The 21726-nt window shown below is 36.6% G+C and overlaps 1 protein-coding gene across 2 annotated transcripts; it reads left to right on the forward strand.

Moving 5' to 3' along the window:
- Window positions 1–302: 302 nt before the first annotated feature.
- On the forward strand, window positions 303–20798 carry tcf25 (transcription factor 25 (basic helix-loop-helix)). Of its 2 annotated transcripts, none has more exons than XM_066684965.1 (18): window positions 303–608; window positions 722–829; window positions 1026–1100; window positions 1196–1323; window positions 1472–1537; window positions 1627–1709; window positions 2740–2870; window positions 3531–3630; window positions 6042–6135; window positions 6305–6397; window positions 6551–6656; window positions 8842–9001; window positions 10295–10382; window positions 10529–10687; window positions 13119–13209; window positions 13367–13446; window positions 15002–15077; window positions 19747–20798. In XM_066684965.1, the coding sequence occupies exons 1-18, from the start codon at window positions 390–392 to the stop codon at window positions 19909–19911; spliced, it is 2022 nt and encodes a 673-aa protein (XP_066541062.1). In that variant the 5' UTR covers window positions 303–389; the 3' UTR covers window positions 19912–20798. The 2 variants fall into 2 exon arrangements, with proteins under 2 accessions (XP_066541062.1, XP_066541063.1); XM_066684966.1 differs by having other exon boundaries at window positions 722–814.
- The last annotated feature ends 928 nt before the right edge of the window (window positions 20799–21726 follow it).

The following is a 21726-nucleotide window of genomic DNA, read 5'->3' on the forward strand; positions in this document are numbered from 1 at the left end:
TTTCAAATAAATTATTTTAATGATAATAATAGTAATAATAAAATAATAGTTTACGGACCACTATGTTTACGTCACTTCCAGTAAAAGTAAAAGCACTTCCGTCTAAGGGTGTGTCTCAAATAATTTCATGTTTCCTTCGTAGTACACTATGTAGGAAATAAAACAACAAATTAAGCACTGGCGTTCTCCTTATAAACCTTTAATTTGTCAAATATAAAGTAGTTCTGCATTTGCTCTACTACTTATTTAACAGAATTATTAGTTTCCTTACTCTATTAATGCACTACATAGGGCGTAGGGAATAGAGAGCCGTTTGGAACTTGTCCTTAGTGTCCGGTCTGATTACAGCGGTGTTCTCGTCGGGCCCTGTGCTGTGGCTGTGTGCGAAGATGTCGAGCCGAGCTCTCCGCAGACTGAAAGGAAAACAGCGCGGTCAGGAGGACATAGACTTCGGAGAACTTGGACTAGAGATTGAAGAGGGAGTAGGTGCGGTGTTAGAGGAGGAGGAGGATGAGCAGGACGAAGTGTCACAGCCGCCCAAAGCTAACAGCAGCAGGAGAACCAAGAAGAGCAAATCTCAGAAAAACATCAGCAATATTTTTGAACTGGTGAGATCAACAACATTCTTGTTATAATGAAATCTCCTCACTTGGCTTTTTAATCGCAGGACTATGTCAGTCAAGTAAAATGACACCAGCTGTTTGTTTTTGTCGCGTTACAGATCGGAGAAGCTGACAGCGACACGGACCGATGTCCCACCGAGGAGAACCTTCAGGAGAGCAGAGTCAGAGCACCACCAACACAAAACCAACAGGCAAAGGCACCACAGGTTACATTATAATAAAGTATAAAGATAATGACTATCATGGATCAAACACCTAAACGCTACTCTCTTGTTAATTAAAAATTACAGGTTGAGAAGTTTTTTTCAAAGAGAAATGCTCTAAATGGAACTCTGAATGTTTATACTTTAAACATCTTAATATTAAAACATGCTAATCCAAAAGGTTGCTTATCGTTGCTAGACTCACTGTGAGAAACCAAACAATAAGAAAAAAAAGAAGAAGAAAAGAAAAAAGACTTCTGCTGGAGATGTTCAGGTATTGTGGCTGTTTAAACACTGAGCAATGAATGTTTTTCAATGTTTGTGCCTTTCTGTTCACATGGTATCTTCAATGTGCATTTGTGTTCACAGGAGGAGACAGCTGCTGGAGATGACATAGATGCATTTTTGGCGACAATAGAAAAGACAAATGGTTTGTCACATCAGAATGAGGACACTGGAGTCTCTGGAAATAGACCTGTGCTTTATGTGGAACACAGGTAAAGGTAGTTTTAGAAATAATCTTGTTTAGTTGCAGTTCAACTATTAAGGCTTGGTTGTAGTTCTCCAGGTCAGAGGGATGAAGAACATTGTTCTGCACCATCATCTGTTTGTTTTTTGTTTTTTTGCTTCCTCTTGGTCTTTTAGGAATCTGAATCCTGAAAATGAACTCAAGAGATATTTCGGTGCTCGGGCAGTTTTGGGAGACCAAAAGTTTGTTCACATTTATGTTCTGGAAAATTAACATTACTATTTTATTATCTTTATTATTTGGTTGTTTGAATATGCTGTATACTGCCTAGGCCAAGACAAAGACAACGTCAATTTCATCGCAGCACATGGATGACTACTCCCAAAGAATCTTGGCCTCGCTTTATTAAACCAGGTATTCCTGAGATGTTACATGAAACGTAACCACATTTTTCAATGTTCTAAGTCTTTAAAAAGGTCAGATGAGTCCCTGTGCAGCATATTTGTTACACTGATGCATGTGATCTAAAATAGCTATGTGGATGCTCAAAGCTGAACTTGCTGGCGCCTTGATATTGTGTAACTTGTTCACAGTGTTCCTTTCAGTGATCCATTTTTCAATGAATTCTTTGCTGTTGTGACATGTGGAAACTGTGCTCCCAGGCTCCAAACATTTACTTGCGCTTTTTTATAATAGAGATATTTAAGTTATAGAATTCATACATAAACTGCATTTTCACTCCCGATTACACGACTGCTTACAGAGATACTTACTAAATATGATCGTGTTATGACCATTTTATGGTGTCCTAGAGCCTGCAGGATTCACTGAGCTATTTGTTGAAATCTGAGTTTGTGTTGGGTCCAATTGCTATGACCCAATGTTTTGTAGAGGGAATACAGTTTCACAGCAGGTAGGTAGGTAGAATACAGTGGCGCAGCAGGTAGTGGCGCAGTCACACAGCTCCAGGGACCTGGAGGTTGTGGGTTCGTTTCCTGCTCCAGGTGACTGTCTGTGAGGAGTTGGTGTGTTCTCCCTGTGTCCGTGTGGGTTTCCTCCCACAGTCCAAAAACAAACGTTGGTAGGTGGATTGGCGACTCAAAAGTGTCCGTAGGTGTGTGTGTGTGTGTGTGTTGCCCTGTGAAGGACTGGCGCCCCCTCCAGGGTGTATTCCCGCCTTGCGCCCAATGATTCCAGGTAGACTCTGGACCCACCTTGACTCTGAACTGGATAAGCGGTTACAGATAATGAATGAATGAATTACCATTACCACTGTGACTGGAGTTAAGAGTCTCAATCTACTTAAATGACTTCACATTATTTGAAAAAGTAATATCATATGATCTAATCATGTGAAAAATAAACATTCAGTTACATGATTAAAAATCCCAGTCTTAGTAATTTTTATACATTATTTTTACCTTTTGTTTTCCTTCACTCCAAGGAATCTCTATGAGTCTGCTGGAGTCCAAAGATGGCCTTCAGTTTTTTGCATTTGAACATAGTCGTGACTACCAGCAGGTCCAGTTCAAGTTCTTTGATGCTGTGGAGTCCATGGATCCTAATAACATTATGGTAAGTAAATATTAGTTTAATAACAACACTGAATGTTTGTGTCAAATTATGCATGATCAATGGTTTGTGTTACTTTAAAGCCCCAGGAAACCTAAATTCTTATTTTCTTGTTAGATTATTCTTAAATAAATGCTTGCTGTGCATGTATGACAGAATTATTTAACTTGGGTCATCTGTATATTAATTTTTATGTCTGTTCAACTAGTCACTCAAAGTTTTCCTGGTGGCACCTTCACTTGTAATGTAAATACAAACCATAATGTCTTGAGGACATTATCTATAAAAGCACGGTAAGGGTTTTAGTAGCACAGCAGCATACACCACCAGCATACATAGCACCTGTTTCAGTCAGTTCTCCCATGTGCCCTCTTGTTTTTAGTTCTGCTTTAGTGGTGAAGCCAGCAGGGTATATTAGGACAATGCCCAGACTGTTCTCACTTCGGATGTAATTAGTTTTTAAAAGCAAATAAAATGTATTTATTTTTTATTTTTTTAATAGTTTTATTACATTTCTGTGCTTTTTCTTTGCTGTATGTTTAACACATCTTTACATCAAATAAATGCACATATATATGCATATATATATATATATATTGGGACTTTAATCTAGATTATATTGGTTCAGTTATTTCACTGTCATTATCTCCTATCTGTGGATAGGTCCTGCTGCAGCTTAACCCCTACCACGTTGACTCTCTACTGCAACTCTCTGATGTCTGTCGTATCCAAGAAGATCAGGAGACTGCCAGGGACTTGATAGGTGAGGCAGTGGTTTTGACACCAAAGCATACTTAACTGTCCTTTTTTTTTCTTTCTTTCTTTCTTTCTTTTTTACTGGTCTTGCTTTTATTTAAAAGGGTCAGTTTTGAGCTGTTACTAAACCAGCAGTTCTACAGATTCAGAATAGAAGTGTGTATGTTACAGGCTTGTGTAAGACTTTAAGCTTTAGAAAGTGTGAAGTGCATGACTAGACTTATATATTTACAGTTTTAATTGCTTTTTCTCTAATTTTTATGACAAAGCTCTATCACCAACCCACCTAATACACCTGGATCCTCCTCAGTTTCAGTATGAAGGTCAGCATAGAGTGCTTCGTGGCCCACTTATGATCCAGAGCTCAGTGGTTGAGTAAACCTGCTCTAAATGTCCAATGTTTAAATCTACATTCAGGATTAAGCAACATGTTATGATACACTGATTTGACCCTTTATATTCACTTCTATATAACATGAAGATTTGTTGCATGTGGCTTGGTAGGCCTATTGGTGATAGGATTATCTAATCAAGTCAGCTTGGCTGGCTCACCCTGATGAAGGCACAGTTAAGTTAATGTAAAGAGTTTAATAGCTTCGTATGGACATATCAGGTAGGACATGTGTAAGTGTGGTGCAGTAAATAAAATAATGTATCATATTTAGATCACCTTTCAGACATAGGCATCAGGTATGATTTTTGGGATTTATCTAGAGCCCAGCTGCACAGACTGAAGATAAGCAATTATGTGTGAAATGAGATTAAGCTTTTGCTCCTGCTGCTACTGTCTTTGTCAGGAGAACCTTGTTAAGAAGGAGAAAGTGTATCTCTCTGTTACTGATGACATTTCTTTGACCTCCTCCTCTGTATTTTATCACTTGTCTGGTGAACTCTTCCTATTTTCTAATGTCAGAGAATCTCTGAGTGTCTCTAAAAATCTGTTCATGTTCTTAACCTTACAACTTCTCAAAATTGAATAAAAGTTATACAGTTAACACATTTGTAATTAAATTTTTAGTTCTTTTAAGAATCTAAGCCCTCATGAATTAGGTTAAATTAAGTTTAAACAGGATTCTGTTTAAGAATAAATTAGTGGGATGCACAGTGTAGATAATAAGAAACTTGTTCTTTTTACACAATATTGTAGTGTTGCTGTTATTTGCACATACATTTTGGCCTTTTCTTTATTTAAGTGTTGGTTTTTGCAGTGATAAGCTGAATCTGAAATAGGTACAGAGAGAATATTTCTTGTTTAAGCCTAGTCTCATCCACCAGTCAGTCGTGTGGAGGTGAGACATTCTGTAGCATGCTCCATAAGAGATTAGCATATTCTGCAGGACATTTTGGTGCTATCTCATGATCAGAGTTGCAACGTATGATGGGCAGGCAAGGCAACCCTCTCTGACCTTTTTTCCTTGGCAGTTGTTAGATCGGCAAAGTAATTACTGATAGTTAAGTGTAATTTTTGTCCATGAAGCCCTAGATCCATATATTTTATATAACAAGAATTTAATGAGGGCGGCACGGTGGCGCAGCAGGTAGTGTCGCAGTCACACAGCTCCAGGGGCCTGGAGGTTGTGGGTTCAATTCCCGCTCCGGGTGACTGTCTGTGAGGAGTTGGTGTGTTCTCCCCGTGTCTGCGTGGGTTTCCTCCGGGTGCTCCGGTTTCCTCCCACAGTCCAAAAACACACATTGCAGGTGGATTGGCGACTCGAAAGTGTCCGTAGGTGTGAGTGTGTGAGTGAATGTGTCTGTGTTGCCCTGTGAAGGACTGGCGTCCCCTCCAGGGTGTATTCCCGCCTTGCGCCCGATGATTCCAGGTAGGCTCTGGAGCCCCCGCGACCCTAAATTGGATAAGCGGTTACAGATAATGGATGGATGGATGGAAGAATTTAATGATCAAAGGCTTTACTAAATAAACAGATTATTAAACAAAGAACACGAGAACCAAAGAACCAAAAAACATAAATCCATTTGATTTGAAAATATTTGTTTTCTTTCATCTTTACTCTGACCAATCACAAGGCGAACATGGCTCTGCCCTCTGTACAAATCCCAGACATTCCTAGCCTCAAGCCAAGTGAACACAGCAATAATTCCACACCTCTTGCAGAGTAAATTGAATGCATATTCCAAACCTCACAGTGAGTTATCCCAGAGTTCATTGTAAAATAATGTAAACAACATAATGTATCTTCTGCATTTAGCCCATTTGTGGCATTGAACAAACATACACACTAGTGCACTAGGGCTTATGGCACACCCAGAGTGGTGGGCAGCCTTCCCCAGTGCCCGCGGAGCAGTTTTGGTTTTTGTTTTTTAAATTTTTTTTTAATCTAGTTTTTTATTTTTCTGCTCTTATATTTTTTCTTATCATGCCTGTTTGTTTGTCTCTGTATTTGTTTTCCTCTTTTTCAGAAAGGGCTTTGTACAGCTTTGAATGTGCATTCCACCCTGTGTTTAGCTTGACATCAGGTACCAGTAGGTTGGACTACCGCAGACCAGAGAACAGGTTTGTGTTGTTCTTCCTTCAACATCTAGTCATCCTCATTCTGTGGCCTGTATATCATAATCATCTTCCATATAAATAATAATCATACAACGTTTATGGCATTTTTGAATATATACATGTGTGTGTGTGTGTGTGTGTCTGTCTCACTACCTCTCTTATCCATCCGCAGGGCTTTTTATCTGGCAGTTTACAAGCACATGATGTTCTTGGAGAAAAGAGGCTGCCCTCGGACTGCTCTGGAGTACTGCAGACTTATTCTGAGGTATGTGAATTTCTCAGTGATGTAGCTCATGCAGCTTAAATTCAGTCTGTGTGTAAATTAACTGTCAGTTCTTTAGTTCTAGTGATGCCCAGAACATATTTTGAGTAATTGTTGATGTAAAATGAGCTAATTGTTATTTGTTTGTGTGTTTAGCTTGGACCCAGATAATGATCCTCTGTGTATGCTTCTGTTGATTGATTTCCTGTGTCTGCGTTGTCGGGAGTATACATACCTCATCCGTATTTACGAGGAGTGGGAGGTGAGAAGTTTTGTCCAGAGTTTTGTTCTTTTTAACGGACTGCTTTTGCATACAAGTTTGATTCATGCTTATATCAATCATTTATGCATATTTCAATACTTAATATGAAATCACAGAGGTTCTAAAATTAAATTGAAATATATTTATTGGTCAAATATTTTAGCAGTTCTGTGCTGATAATTTAAACCCTATGTTTAAATTAATTGAACATTTTAGAAAGACAATGTTTCATATGTTGAAAAATGTTGAAATTGCATTGTCTTTTGAAATATATATGCTCATTTTAAATTTGATGCCAGCAACATTTTCCCAAAAAAATGGGGACCAGGCAATAAATGACTGGTAAAATTGTATAATGTTTTAGGATAATTGCCAACAGGTCTGTGACATGATTGAGTTTATGAAGAACATTTCAGAAGGGTTGAGACTTTCAGAAGTACTGTTGGGGAGGGGTTCACCACTTTGGGAACTTTGGGATTTTTTTTATGTATATGAGGCATATCTTTTTAAAAAAAATTCAGGGAATCTAGAGGTATATTTATATACAAGGAACAGAGATATCTCTATATACAGATCTTTGGGCTGTAAGTTGGCACTGCATTAAAAAGGCATATTTCTTTAGTAGATATCACTGCATGGGGTCAGAAACACTTCCAAATCATTATTTGAAGCAGTTTGTAACTGCATCGACATAGACAAAGAAATGCATGAATGCAAAGAAGAACTTATATATAAACAGGATTCAGAAATGCTGCCACCTTCTCTGGGTCAGAGATCATTTAAAATGGACTGAGGCAAAGTGGAAACGTGTTCTCTGGTTTCATAAATAAATATGAATTTGAAATTCTATTTGGAACTTATGGATGCTTCATACTTCAGACTAATGGAGAGGGCAACCATCAAGCTTGTTATAAATGCACAGTTTAAAAACCAGCAACTGTGATTGTATGCGGTGCATTAGTGCACATGGCATGGGTAATTTACAGTACAGTACAGTACATCTGTGGAGGCATCGTCAATGCTTAAAGATATACAGGTTTTGGAGCAAGATGCTGCTATTCAGACAGCATCATATTCTGGGAAGGGCATGTTTATTTCAGTAAGAAAATGCTAACACACAGCATAGCTCCTTAGAGTCTGGGTACAAAACTAGCCCAAATGTATCACCCATTTAAAAATTGCTCTCCTCAGTTAATACATATAACTATTTTGTACCATGTTGGTAGCATTGAATTCAGAGCAAGCAAATATTTTTCAAAACAAACCTTTTCAGTATCAAAATTTAAAAGGATGTTTGTACTTTTTTCAGTTAAATATAGTGTTTAAATCATTTGCAGTCATTTGTTTTTATTTACATTTAGTACAGCTTTAGATATTTTTGGAAATGGGGCTTTTAATATTATACAGTTTTAATTACATTTGTGGTTTTCATGAATATTATGGTATAAGGAAAGCAAGACAAATAAGATGTCATATACTGTAAGCAAATCTGAATTCCAAGGTACACATATTGCACTGAACTATATCCTGTTAAAGAGGGTTAATTATAACCTATTTGTATTGTTTTGTTAAATTGTATATTGTATTGTTAAATTACAGTGATTCTGTGTAATTTAAGCATGAATGATAGCCCTGATATTCTTAAAATAGATTTTATTTGGTGATTTTAACATTACATAACATTCTGAAGCAAAATATATATATATATTTTTTTTTATAGTTACACTTATATAGCACCTTTCTAGACACCCAACAACACTTTACAGTCAACACTGCACAAAACAACACCATTCCATTGAACACTCAATCAACACACACACACACACACATACATACACACACAGAGTGATGAGAAGCAGCAGCAGCCAAAGACCCACAGCGTACTCTTAACTAGCGTTGGATGGGATTTGAAGCCAAGACCTAAAGCGGAGAGACAAATGTGCTAACCACCAAACCACTATGCCGCTCATTCAAAATGAATATAGTGGAGTCACTGCTCTTTGTAATGATACCTATTACCAACCTCTATATGTAATATCAGTTGGTAAATATCTTTCATCAATCTTCCGCAAACCTTTGGCTCAATATAACATAAATAACTTATTAAGGCTTCACCAATATGTGCTATAGCTTTCCTCTCTTATTTTAAGAGGTAAATTCTGTGTAATCTGCTTTGTGGCTTTAGGTTCATCGGAACCTGTCCCAGCTGCCTAACTTTGCCTACTCAGTAGCACTGGCTTGTTATCACCTGAGTCAGCACGAAGAGACAACACCCGAAGAGAGCCAGCGCATGAAACTCAAATCAGACAAAATGTTGCAGGATGCTCTCATCATGTTCCCAGGAGGTGAGAAACATGCACACACACAACACACACACATGCACGTGTGAGCACACACACACACACACACACACACAGTATATTGACCTGTAGCTCTCATTTAGGGCAATGCTGAGGTGGGCATGTAAATCCAATGTATCTGTGTGCATTGAGAGGTCTGGCTGTGTTTTCTTTCATTTGATTTTTAGCACTTGAGTATGTGTGTGTTGGTGTGTGTGTTAGTTGTTCTGTGTGCATGCATAATATGAGAGGAGCGAGTTTTATGCTATTGTGTTACTTTTAGAGATATATGCGCCAACTCGGTCTGATAGCATTTAACTGTGGACCAGCCTTAGCTGTGGTTAGTCTCAAAAAAGCCTGTAGCTTAATTTATATTTGTATTCACATTTTTAATTAAATTTGATTATACCTGAATATTATTGTCTAATTAATATCTAGAGTCATGCAGTGGCATTTTTATGAATAAAGGTTTTCACCTTAATGTAAATATCAGTGTGTTTAAGCTACACACTTTGGGATCACAATGATAAAAACATGTTAAAACTACCCCCATGTAAAAACTCAGTAACATAGGTTAATGTACTTGGTGAACTGGGACAACACTGTAATCAGTATTGTGTACACACACGTGTTAAACCTTGCAAATTTGTTTTTTACCTTGTGTACTTGTGCACTCCAACATTTAGGATATAGGCCATGGTATTTTTGTAATTCAGTCATTCATGAATACTGCGAAATTGAAAAAGTTATTCAGATACCTTATACAGGAGGTCCACGGGTTACGTGAGTCCCGAGTTACGATGTTTTGTGGTTACGACACATCTTCCATTTACTGTATAAAGCCTTGTTTCGACAAGGTTTTGCGTCATAAACGTCGTAACGCGAACTTCGTGTTTGGTGTGCGCGGCGGAAGAATACACGGTTACGCGGCTCGGGACCGAGGTGTTTTTTGATAATTACTGTGTTAGGATGTGTGTTAGGATAGAATAAGTGCTTACAGTATGTTATTTACGTACAGTATATACGTATGTTCCGACTTACACCGAAAATCGGTTTACGACGCGACGTAGGAACGGATCAACGTCGTAAGTCGAGGACCCCTTGTATATAGGTTTTTCCGAAGTTTCATAAAACGTTTTGCATATTTTATTTTACGTTTTTGTATAATTTGCCTATTTTTGTAATTCCAGATTCAGCTGTATAAGTTTGAGCATTGTGATTGAGTTTAATGATAAAGTAAAATTCCACTGATATTTGTAGCAGTGCTCTGGTAAATCTGTATTTGTGTCAATATCACAGTGCTGATGCCATTATTGGACCTGTGCACAGTCCAGCCTGATGCAACGGTGTCATCTCATGTATTTTTTGGACCCAGAAATCGCTTGGGGTAATTATCTGCTTTGTCACTATGCTCCACAATTGTTTTTGAGATATGCATTAAAATCTCAGTGGATTAAAGGTTAATATAAATGTCTACTATTTGTTTACAGTTTGAAGAATAAAATGTATTTTGTCCCCTCATTTTCATCTCAGGCAGCCTCCTGCTCTGACAGAGCTGGAGGGGCTCTATGTGGGCCGCTGTCACAGCCTGTGGAAGGAAGCAGGGGTGATGCTCTGGATGGAGGGCAATGTTCAAGAGGTGCTAAAAAGGGTCGACTCAAAGGATCCCTTAGTGGAGGACTGCCAGAACAAGTAAGACACATTTTCATGTAACAGAGCTATTACAGGGTACACATCTGGAATCAGCTATATTCAAGATTGAAAAACTTTGGTGAAAAAAAATTTACTTTTATTTTCTAACTAGTACAAATTTACCACAAAATAAGTTAATGAATAAGAAATAGGAGATAAATGCTAATTCCTGTGTTTAAGTGCATTTAACATTCACTACACTGTGTTTTTTTATTTATTTATTTTTTCCCTGTTCATCTTTCACTTCTGTGAATATTGTTAGCCTAGTGGTGGCTACCAGCATTGTCAGATTAAACACATGATATAAGAGTTGTTTTCAAAGTGTAGAGATAATAACGTTCTGGGCAATTATAGGCCATTTTCCATCAGATATTATAGGTTTACTGTGTTTATTTAAAGGCAATGTAAGCTATTCTGGAGAGCTGCTGTTCTCACAGCAAAACAAAACACATCCCATTTGTGTTCATTCATAAACTCTGCATCTTTTAAGGTCTGTAAGTTTTTACTCACTGTATGAATTACCACAGACACCTCAAGCTGTTTAGCTTTATAGCACTTTTACTATATGCATTTACATTTATGGAGTTGATTTGCAGTCAGTTCCACCTTAACTATTGTAACCTGGTGCATCTGTTAACATGGAATGGTATGGTTGAGTAAGAAACTGACTGTAGTGGTTGAAGTTTAACTTGCTGTTTAAATTTGCACAGAAACTCTATGAATGATATAAAAAAAGGGATCATAAATTGTCAAAAGGACAATATCAGAAACAATATCAGTCTCATTGTTTTTACTGCCAAAACAAAAATAAATAAATAAAACAAAAATATACACATATATTTTTTTCCTTTGCTTTAATTTGTAATAACATGCTTATTCACTCACAAGTAAAATTACAGTGATCATATATTTCTTTGAAGCCCTAGAAATGAAAGCTTTTTGAAGTTCTGTTAGTTGCCTGTTCACATGGCCAGCATTGAACTCAATTTTTTGTCTTAGAAATTCAAGTAGTATTTCAAGTTTAAGCAAGAACAATTGGGACATTGTTCAGTTCATACTTGTATAGTCTTTACTCTTTTACAATAAATGATGTATATATTCAGGAAAAGTCTAATACATTCAGCTAACAGTAGAACACAATAGAATAGTCATCTTAAGTAGAACAAGCATGATGTGATTGCCACAGTCACATACTTTTTAAAATGTAAGAAAATGTTCCAAAGATATTTTTCCCATTTATTCAGAATATGTTACTCACATTGAGAAATGTAATCGAATATATTAGAAAATACATTTTAGGGCCTGTATTTTGTATTCTGTAGTGGAAAACATTGTAAAAAGTAACCCTCTCAACACTGCCTAAGTGTGTGAGTTGAAAACAAGTATTTTGATTGCAGTTTATTTTTTTAAATACAGTTTAAAAATACACTGACTGCACATGAATACTCTGCCTTTGCCTTACCTTATGGTTTTTAACACTGCTGGCCAACCAAGATTCACAAGCGGTGCATTTTGTTCATTGACTGGGCTGGGAGGTGGCTCCAAAATCTTTCCAACATTATTGTTGGAACCTGTTATGCTGACAGGGATCGTGAATCATCCCATCCATTTTTAAGAGGTGGGGGGGGTCCAGCTGAAATCAGTCTTGTGGCACATCTGACTGCTGATGTAAGGACAGAAGACATCGGATGATTTCAAACCCAAATAAATCACTAGATAATAAAGTAATTTTAGAATATGAATTATACAGTATCAGTTTTTAGGACTAAGCAAAAGCTCTGCAAGCCTCATCGGTTTTATTTTGTTTTGCGTGTCTATTAGTGACCCACATTGCTTAGGCTGGACCATGTCTACACAGCAGGCACTGATGAGTATGTCTCCAGTTTTTATTGTAGCTAAATGAGAGTCATCTGACAGACAACACTGTGCCTCTCCATCCCTCTGCTCTATGTGTTTAAATCTGTCGCTGACCCACTTAGTTCTCAGATATAACTCATCAGGGGAATATAGATGAAATTCGTGCCTGTTTACATTTATAACTTTTTTGTTTTTGTTTTGTTTTTTTGAGAGAGAGACTTGTATGCTCTGTTGTGTAAGAGGGTTGGTCTCTGCAAAATTGGAACTAATTATGGTGCATGTAGTATTTGTGTTTCACATTCTCTTAACATATGTAAGAGCAGATATATGATTTTCTTTTTAAAAAGCACCATTCTAAACTATTCATGTGCACGAAAAAGAAAATGTATTTGTAAATACGGCATTTGTTTAAAAATAGCATTTGTTTTAAAATAACTCTTGGAATGATTGGAATAAAAGTACCCTGATTCATTACTCTCTCTCTCTCTCTCTCTCTCTCTCTCTCTCTCTCTCTCTCTCTCTCTCTCTCTCTGTGTGTGTGTGTCTGTGTGTGTGTGTTTGTTTTCATGGTCAGGAGGAAGCAGCGATACCAGAGTGCTCCCAGGAACATCCATAGACATGTGCTTCTGTCTGAGATTAAAGAGGCCACATCTACACTGCCTCTGGTGAGGGAGACTGAGAAACAGCCAACCTTCAATTGCAATCAGTCACAAGCAGTAGTCAAACCTATTTGTTCCATGAGCATTTTGATACTTTAGTGGGGTTTTCATTAAACTGTATTTTTAACATAATGGATATTAATACACTACATATTTTCCACAGGAAGTGACAACACAGCCAGTCATGGGTTATGATCCTCTTCCACCTCTGGACTCTGTAGTGTCTTACACAAGACCAGAAAGGTAAAGTAATGTGCTGTACTTTCCCTTTCCTGACACTCTCCTTGTTCTGGCTATTGTCATATTTTTATATTTGCACAGTGAGAGTAGTGGCGCAGCAGGTAGTGTCGCAGTCACACAGCTCCAGGGACCTGGAGGTTGTGGGTTTGATTCCCACTCCAGATGACTGTCTGTGAGGAGTTGGTGTGTTCTCCCCGTGTCCGCGTGGGTTTCCTCCGGGTGCTCCGGTTTCCTCCCACAGTCCAAAAACACACGTTGGTAGGTGGATTGGCGACTCAAAAGTGTCCGTAGGTGTGAGTGTGTGAGCGAATGGTGTTTCTGTGTTGCCCTGTGAAGGACTGGCGCCCCCTCCAGGGTGTGTTCCTGCCTTGCGCCCAATGATTCCAGGTAGGCTCTGGACCCACCCTGAATTGGATAAGCGGTTACAGATAATGGATGGATGGATGGATGGTCTTACATTTAGACTATGAACATTTGTTTGATATTGCCTAATACAGAGTTCCTGGCATGATACAAAGGAGTGTATTAATCCTTTGCATGATTCTCTTTAAGAATCTTTTGCATGATTAAATGGGTTCTTTGCATCATTAATGTTCCCCAGATTGATGAAAAATGTGCTATTGATGGTTCTATATAGCATCTTTTAGAAAATGATTTTATATGGAATCAAAAACTGCTCCTCTATTGTTTCAAGCTTGGTATATTAACCATAGAGGAACCATTTCTGATGCCATATAGAACCTTCGCGTAATAAATATGTTTGTGTTAATTCAAACAGTGAATAAAAACTAACAGATAAGTTAAACTTCAGCCTTATACAAACATTTTTCCACCTCAAACCCACTATTTCAAAAGACCCAGAGCTTCTGAATGTAAACAAATGAGAGAACAGCATTTCCCTACAATCTTAGATGTTGTCTTTAAATTACATTTGAAGTGCCCTTTTTAAGAAGTATTCAGAAACGTTCAGTTTATATTGATGAGTCCTAGAGACACCCTGGTTTGGTTTTGAAATGTATAATGAATGGCTTTTTGGAATGCATCAGCTTGTTAGAGTATTGTGGATTGAGGTAAATCTAGAATTAAGCTCATTGCTTAATAAACCTATTAAGGGTTTACACAAATTTTGAAAGACAAACACTGAATTAAATTGCTTTTATTAGAAACTGTTTCTTAGGATTGCACTGACGTACTCAATATTTGGTGCTTTTTTCATGATCTTCTTACTTGTGTTAAACAACAGTCATGCCATGATTATTAGTCAATTTGGACCTTTTGCTGTCTTTCTGTGATGCAGCATGGAAGAGCGGGTCTTGTGATAATTGTTGATGAGCTAAATAAGAGCTTTGAGAGGTGGATGGGTATTTCTTAAGTTGATGACAGTGGCAACAAATGAAACTCACTCAATTCACTTGAGTTTTGTAATGGTTTGACCTCATTACTTAACATTCAATTATTTGACCCATTTTCCTAACATTTGTTGACATTTGAGGCTTGATTATGAAACATGTTACAGAATTCAATTCTGTCCATTGTGGGTTTTCTTTTATCCTTCTAGGCAATTTGCAAGAGCTGCAAATGAGAGCACTTTGTCTTTGTTGTTTCGTTCTCTGCTGCCAAACTTCAACCTGCAGGTGAGTGGATTTATACTGCCACCTTCACTTTAAAAAACCGGGCAGTCAATTATTCTCAATTTTTTTTATTCCTTCCTTGCTGTAATCATTGTGAATCAAATTGAGGATTCAAAAAGGAGTCAAAAGACTGTTTCTTTTGCTGTTATGTCCTACCAAATCACTAATTGCAGACTTTAACACCATAATAAATGGCACCAATGCGCTGAAAAAATTCAATATGTTTATGAAATTATCACAGTAATGGGTGTGTGTTGTATGGCCTTTACCACTGAGATTAGTTCATGAACAAATAAATACAGTACATTTACTGCTTTTATTTATGTATATTATTTTTGTAGATGTTAGACTTATGTGTATAGTCCATGCACTCACTAAACACTAATACTAGTTGAAAAATATGAAAGGGTTCTGTGATTTCTCATGTCCTCATTGTGTGTTCATGAAAGAGCTGTGAAGCATGTATGGCTGGTTCCTGCTGGTAGGGTTTGCATTTAGATGAAAACTATGCGGGCAACTGAATGACAAGCAAGTAATTTTATACATAACATTTGGACAAACTTTAAAATCATTGCAATTGAAACTTGTAAAACAAAATGGCAAAATTAACAGTGAGTAATCCATTGAAAGGACCTTCTGTTTGTTTGCATAGACAGGGTCCTTCAAGGACAACCGCAACAGCTGATGGCAGAAAAATCATTAAAGCTATGACAGAAACCACTAAAATAACAGTGGCATTGTGGAATAAAATTTCATGGACTGATAAGATTATAAACTTTTATCAGTTTGATGTTAAAGAAATAGTAAGTAGAAAGGGGAGGCTGTAAATGACTAAAGCACATGAGGCAGTGTCATGGCTTATTCTGGGATTGACTCACTCAACTTCACTGGTGATGACAGCAGCAGATCTAATTTGAAGTTTACAGAAACATCTTGATTGTCCACAAAACATTTCCCAACATTTCCGACAGAAGTAATGGTGCAAAATGCAGCAATGAAATGTAACGTACTGTGCATTTTTACTAAAGTTTATCAGAATGGAAGAGTGGAACATTTGTTCCCATTTAAATGCATCTGATTGTATTCAGTCGAAAGACTGAGTCAACAACTGCAGTATTACATCAGTTAAAAACTCAAAGTAACCTGATAATAATTCCTAATAACCTGTTCCACTTTTCTTATTTCAGCATATCAATATTGTTGATATTTCACTATGTCTGGGTTAGGTATATAAATTCCGCTTGGGTAATATTTTCATCACTTTTTAACAGGCCACTGCAAAATTATAAATTTCATGTGCAGTAAATAGGATCAGTTTAAATTACTAAGGGCATCTTCACTCAAGTTACGCCCATGACCTATGAAATCCAAAAACAGAGCAGTAAATCTCCAGACAGTGCCAGTATGCACCTAATGCCCTTCACTTCTATAATAAAGTTCCATTTGTAGAACAGAAAATGAAGTCACTATTCCCACAAACTGAATGATGTGTTTATATTTGTAGAGTATTCAGCCTAGAAAATTCAATAAAGCCTTGGAACTCCTCTTTATCACTGTTGTCACTAGTTTTTCAGAATGGTTGAGGAGTATATTATACTGTAATAAAATAGCAATATGAATTGTGGTGTTTTTCAAGGTAAACCCATGTCCTTCCAGGTCTTTCAGGCCAATAAATTGTCCATAAATGATTTGTATAAAGTACTATTTTAATTTAATGTGACAACCCCTTAAAATCTGGAAATATCTGACATTTTCCAATTCAAGAACTGCTGGGACATTGTAAAGTATCATAAAATACTAGATCCATCATTTTTATATATATATATATATATATTTGTTTTTGTTTTTGTTTTGTTTTTTTCCATAAAGTGAATCTTGTATATTAGACTCATTCATTACACACAGACTGATATATTTCAAGTGCTTATTCCTTTTAATTTGATGATTATAACTGATATATATATATATGGAGTGAATTTAGTGTCAGAAGTTCTACAGAACTTCTACAAAAATAAATCAGCAAAAAAAAGCAAACAGAATGAATGTTGTGAATGCAAAATGGAAAAAAATGCATCAAAAGTGTATATATTTTTATATTTATATAAATCTTTTTTTATAAAAGATAATTGGTTACCTTATTACTCCTTGCAATTATTTGATACTTATTTTCATATGTATTTTACCAGGTTTTGCTTTCGTTGTTATTGATGTTTTTTTTTTTATTATTCTGTAAGGTGTTTTGTTTCTGGAATCTTTATTTGCTTCTGCTTTGCTCTTTTGATTCTGACATTTTTTGAAACAATTTTCATGGGTGGGAGGCTTAGAAAAAAGTGTTCACCTAGACTCTCTATTGGTCACTGGTTTGGGGGTCTGGGACTGAGCCTCGCCCGCACCGTCAAATTTAGACTGCTTTCAAACATGGCATAATGACCGTTATTCAATACACATCAGACAGTAAACTTAATTTTAGCATTAACAAAATTTATACAAACATTATAATTAATTTCTAAATGATAACCTGGCTAGTTAAAATATAAAATAATATTTTGGACACACTTGATACTATATAGAAATTGTGTTAATAAATGTTACTTTGTATGGACTCATAACGCAAATTTTTGTAACCCTTTATCTAGACAGTATAGAAACTACATTAAGCATGACCATGAACATTTATCACACTTCAGTGACATGAGCTTTTTAAACTTTGAGTGAACTGATGGCGCGAAAAAAGACTGAAGTAAGGAAGAAGTATGAGCATCGGCAATACCTACAAACCATTTAGAAATCAGTTTTGTGTATGAATATAATGCTAAAATTCACACATTTTACAAAGCAGCCATCATGTAAAATAGCTTTAATCTACACTTTAAATTAATACTTGTGTACCAATAGTGGTTAAATGGGGATAAAATGAATGGGCTCTTGAATAATATTTCCATTGAAGGATTATGTGATTTTTCTGTTTTTAATCTATGAAATAAGTCAACTTTGTACATTTTCAGTGCATGTTTTTATATTATACAACCATACAAGAAAACAATGCCTATAAGCATTGCTTCTGGCAACAATATTAACTTCTTTAATTTAATTCTTGCTATAATTTAAAAAGTTTTGGCAGTAAAACCACTACACGCCTTGGGGCTGTTTTTACAGGTGTAGTGGCTATGGTTCCAGGTGTGGAGAATGAATAGAGGCTGTGATGTCTCACTGGAAGCCCCAAGCACCAGTCATTTGACTGCAGCAACAAGAAAACAGAGAAAATATTTTGCATTCACAAAATGAAAATTTGGCAAATGCTTTGGTAGAACATGTTTTGACACAACAATTCACTCCATAGATACATCAATATGAAACATTCCACTTTACTAAGCAGATGAATGTAAAAGCTATAAACAGGGCATTCAAAAAAGGCTTAGTCAATGCACAATGCACACAAAATGGTTTGTGGCTCATCACTTTGTGCTAAACTTCATGGAGAAATATTTTAGACTTTCACTATCTGCCATACATAATATTGTGAAAAGGTTCAGGATCCAGAGAAACCTCAGTTCGGTACTAAGCCAGACACCAATATTAAATGAGCATGACTTTGAGCTTTCAGACAGCACTGCATGTGAAAACTTCAAGTTACATTGATTAAATATATCTACATTGGATTGCAAGTTCTTCTGAAAGCATGAAGAAATTTAACCTGAAAGTCTGTTTTGCATGGAGAAAGCCATACATTAAGCCATACATCTGTCTTAGTGTTCTGGGCTCAAGCTCATCCGATGGTTTGAAAGACAGTGGAACCATGTGCTTTGTTCTGTGAGGTCTACATTTTTGGCAAAAAAATGACTGACAAAGAGGAAAGAGGTCCTAGCTGTCAGTGTAAGGTGTACAAAGACTAACATCTGTTACGACATGCAGGTGCTTGAGTGTCCACAACATTTCTGAATTTCTTTCCAGTTTCCATTAATTCCATTGATGTGGAGACAAATATCTAGATTTTAGACACATTCTACCATCAAGGTGTCCTGTGAATTCCATGGTTATTTCAGGACGATACACCATGTGACTTCATAGACAGAGAGGGTGTGTGATTGCCTGCCCTGCTTACAGTCCAGATCTGTTTTCTATGGTGCATCTCTCTCATTGATTAAGCCTTCAGGAGATAAACCAAAGGCTTGATGTTTTAATGTGAAGTCCAACTGTGTTAATGTTATAGAGAAAAAATCACCGTGTATAACCCTTCTGAATATTCTTGATATGTCACTGTATGTGAATATAGTGGGAATAAAGTCATAGAAAGATTTGATGCAATTCGGTCTAATATGTTAATGCTTTTTAGTAAGAAACAGACACAAAGACTTTTGAAGCTTCCAGAATAACTGTAAAACTACTAAAAGTATAATATTATGTCTTTCAGAAGCTTCCTTAAAAAAATGGAAGATCTCTTACAAACTTCTAATCTGGCCAAAATATGTTGATGTGAGATGCCCTTTAGCTTTATCCTTACTCTTTCTCGAAAGAACTCTTATGTTTGCCAACAGAAATTAACATAATTTTTGAGGTGCTTTTGATATCTGTTTTTCAAAATGAAGGTCATCTTTAGTTTACACATTTTGCCACTGGTGTTTTTGCATCTGACTTATGTTAAAATAAAATGTGAAAAATGTATATGTCTCAGGGTCTGCAGAGGCCTGATGACCTGGAAGTGGCAAGAGCTGGACGAGAGCTCAACCAAGAAGTGAATCGGCTTATGGTAGCAATGAGGGACATGCTGGCTAATATCCAGTTCCAGGAGCCAGAAAGGGAGGACAACCCAGACAGAGATGAAGAGGAGTGGAACTGAGAAAAACTTGAGCTATAAGTGATGGAAAATGCTATTGAGAAACGATGAGGTATAGTGTAGTAGAGAGAGATCTGTCTGTTGTGGTGGATAGAGAGATAGAGGAAGCAAATTCATTATGGAACTGTGTTGTATCAGGATGTATATTTTCATCTTTTGTCTTCTGCCAAGATTAAACCTTACCTTCTCAAACAACATTAATTGCTCATGCCTTGAGCACTTCTGACCTTAAGAGAACTCCCCATGTTTTATATCATGCTCTTTGTCTGACCCTCTGGTGATCTGAATCCAAAGGAAGGCATTTATCAAGCCATAAAATCTTACACAAGCACTTTGAATAGAAGCATTTATTGGCTCGTTTTCCTAATGTCAAGTTTTGCAACTAAAGATCAGTTTTCAAACTCAATAGTGTGTTCCACTGATTGATAAAAGAGTTAAAATCTTGATGACATAAGCACACAGTAGTGCTTTGCAGATTGCAAAGATAACAGCATACATTTGATTCTCAATCTTCTTTCAGATGTGAACAAAAATTCAGTCTTCAAAGGGAATATGATGCTTTGGTGTTTAAACCATAGTCAGGAGGTCTGGTTGTGTGGTGAGAAAAAGCTGAAGGAAAAATGAGTCTAAAAGTCAAACAAATTGAGCAGAAATTCTCATCCCTAATAGAAGTTACACAGCTCTTCTTTTCCACACTTTATGGTTGCAATCATATTGATTCACTTCCTGTAACCAAAGTGTAACAACATTTTTAAAGTACTGTAATCAAGTTTTAAAACAAAAGATACACATTAACATTTGGTAAACTGATTATATATAAAATTGTAAATAAAGCCAACAAAAATTTGTAATCCATTTATCACATGTGAAATTAAAAACAATTTGTTGACTGGTGCATTCTATAAAATATGTTTTAATCTTTATTTACATTATTTTTTTTTTTTTTTGTTTTTATAACAGATAATTTTTATTGTACTTTATGCAAAGTCTTGTCTTTTACAGCAGCTCCCTCATTCAGCCCATTAGTGACCGGTTCTCAGTTTTCTTTGATTTCTTTCAAATGTTGTTTTTGGCAGTTGTAGTCAAGGTTATAGAAATGTCATAACTATTCATGTACATAGACAAAGCCCATAAATGTATTGCACCTCCTGTCATTTATACATTTATGGAAAAAAACTCTACAAAGCAATTAGTTTTTTCAAAGATGTTCACCTAAGTAACACCTGGAGAAAAGATACAGCATTCCATTTTAGTTATACACCAATCCACCATAACATTACTACCCCACTCCTTGTTTATACACACACTCTCCATTCTCTCAGCTCCACTGACCATACAGGAGCACTTTGTAAATCTACAGTTACATATTGTAGCCCAACTGTTGCTCTAAATACTTTTGTAAACCCACTTTCACCCAGTTTGTGTTTCAAAAATGTGGATCAAACAATTTTTGCCATCCACATTATCATCGCAGCTTATATGGTCTGTGAGGTACACTAGAGGTTTCATAAAACAAAGAAAATGCAGTGTGAGAGCCCATATTACACTGTTTCCCCTCATGTCCCAGAAACCACATGATTATTTAATGGAAATGTAGATGTTGAGAAGGGAAATGGCTGTGAACTGCAGGCTTTGTTTGCCAGTTCACCTGTAGCTAAAGGCTGTGTCATGAGGAGTGTTCATGTGAGGTGTCTGCTACTCTAGGGCTCTGGACAAGTAACTATTTATGGAATATGGAAGTGCTCAAGCTTTACATGCCCTGATCTAATGTGGTGCAGACAGATGTGAAGTTCTAATAATTAATCAAATTCCTCATTT

This window comes from Hoplias malabaricus, chromosome 11, assembly GCF_029633855.1.
Source record: "Hoplias malabaricus isolate fHopMal1 chromosome 11, fHopMal1.hap1, whole genome shotgun sequence".
Lineage (NCBI taxonomy): Eukaryota > Metazoa > Chordata > Actinopteri > Characiformes > Erythrinidae > Hoplias > Hoplias malabaricus.

Excerpts from the sequence above, each read along its gene's own strand:
- tcf25 (XM_066684965.1), top strand. The coding sequence starts at position 390 with ATGTCGAGCCGAGCTCTCCGCAGACTGAAAGGAAAACAGCGCGGTCAG. Across the intron at positions 1,538-1,626 it reads GCAGTTTTGGGAGACCAAAA|GCCAAGACAAAGACAACGTC; the intron begins GTTTGTTCACAT and ends TATACTGCCTAG. Across the intron at positions 2,871-3,530 it reads TGGATCCTAATAACATTATG|GTCCTGCTGCAGCTTAACCC; the intron begins GTAAGTAAATAT and ends ATCTGTGGATAG.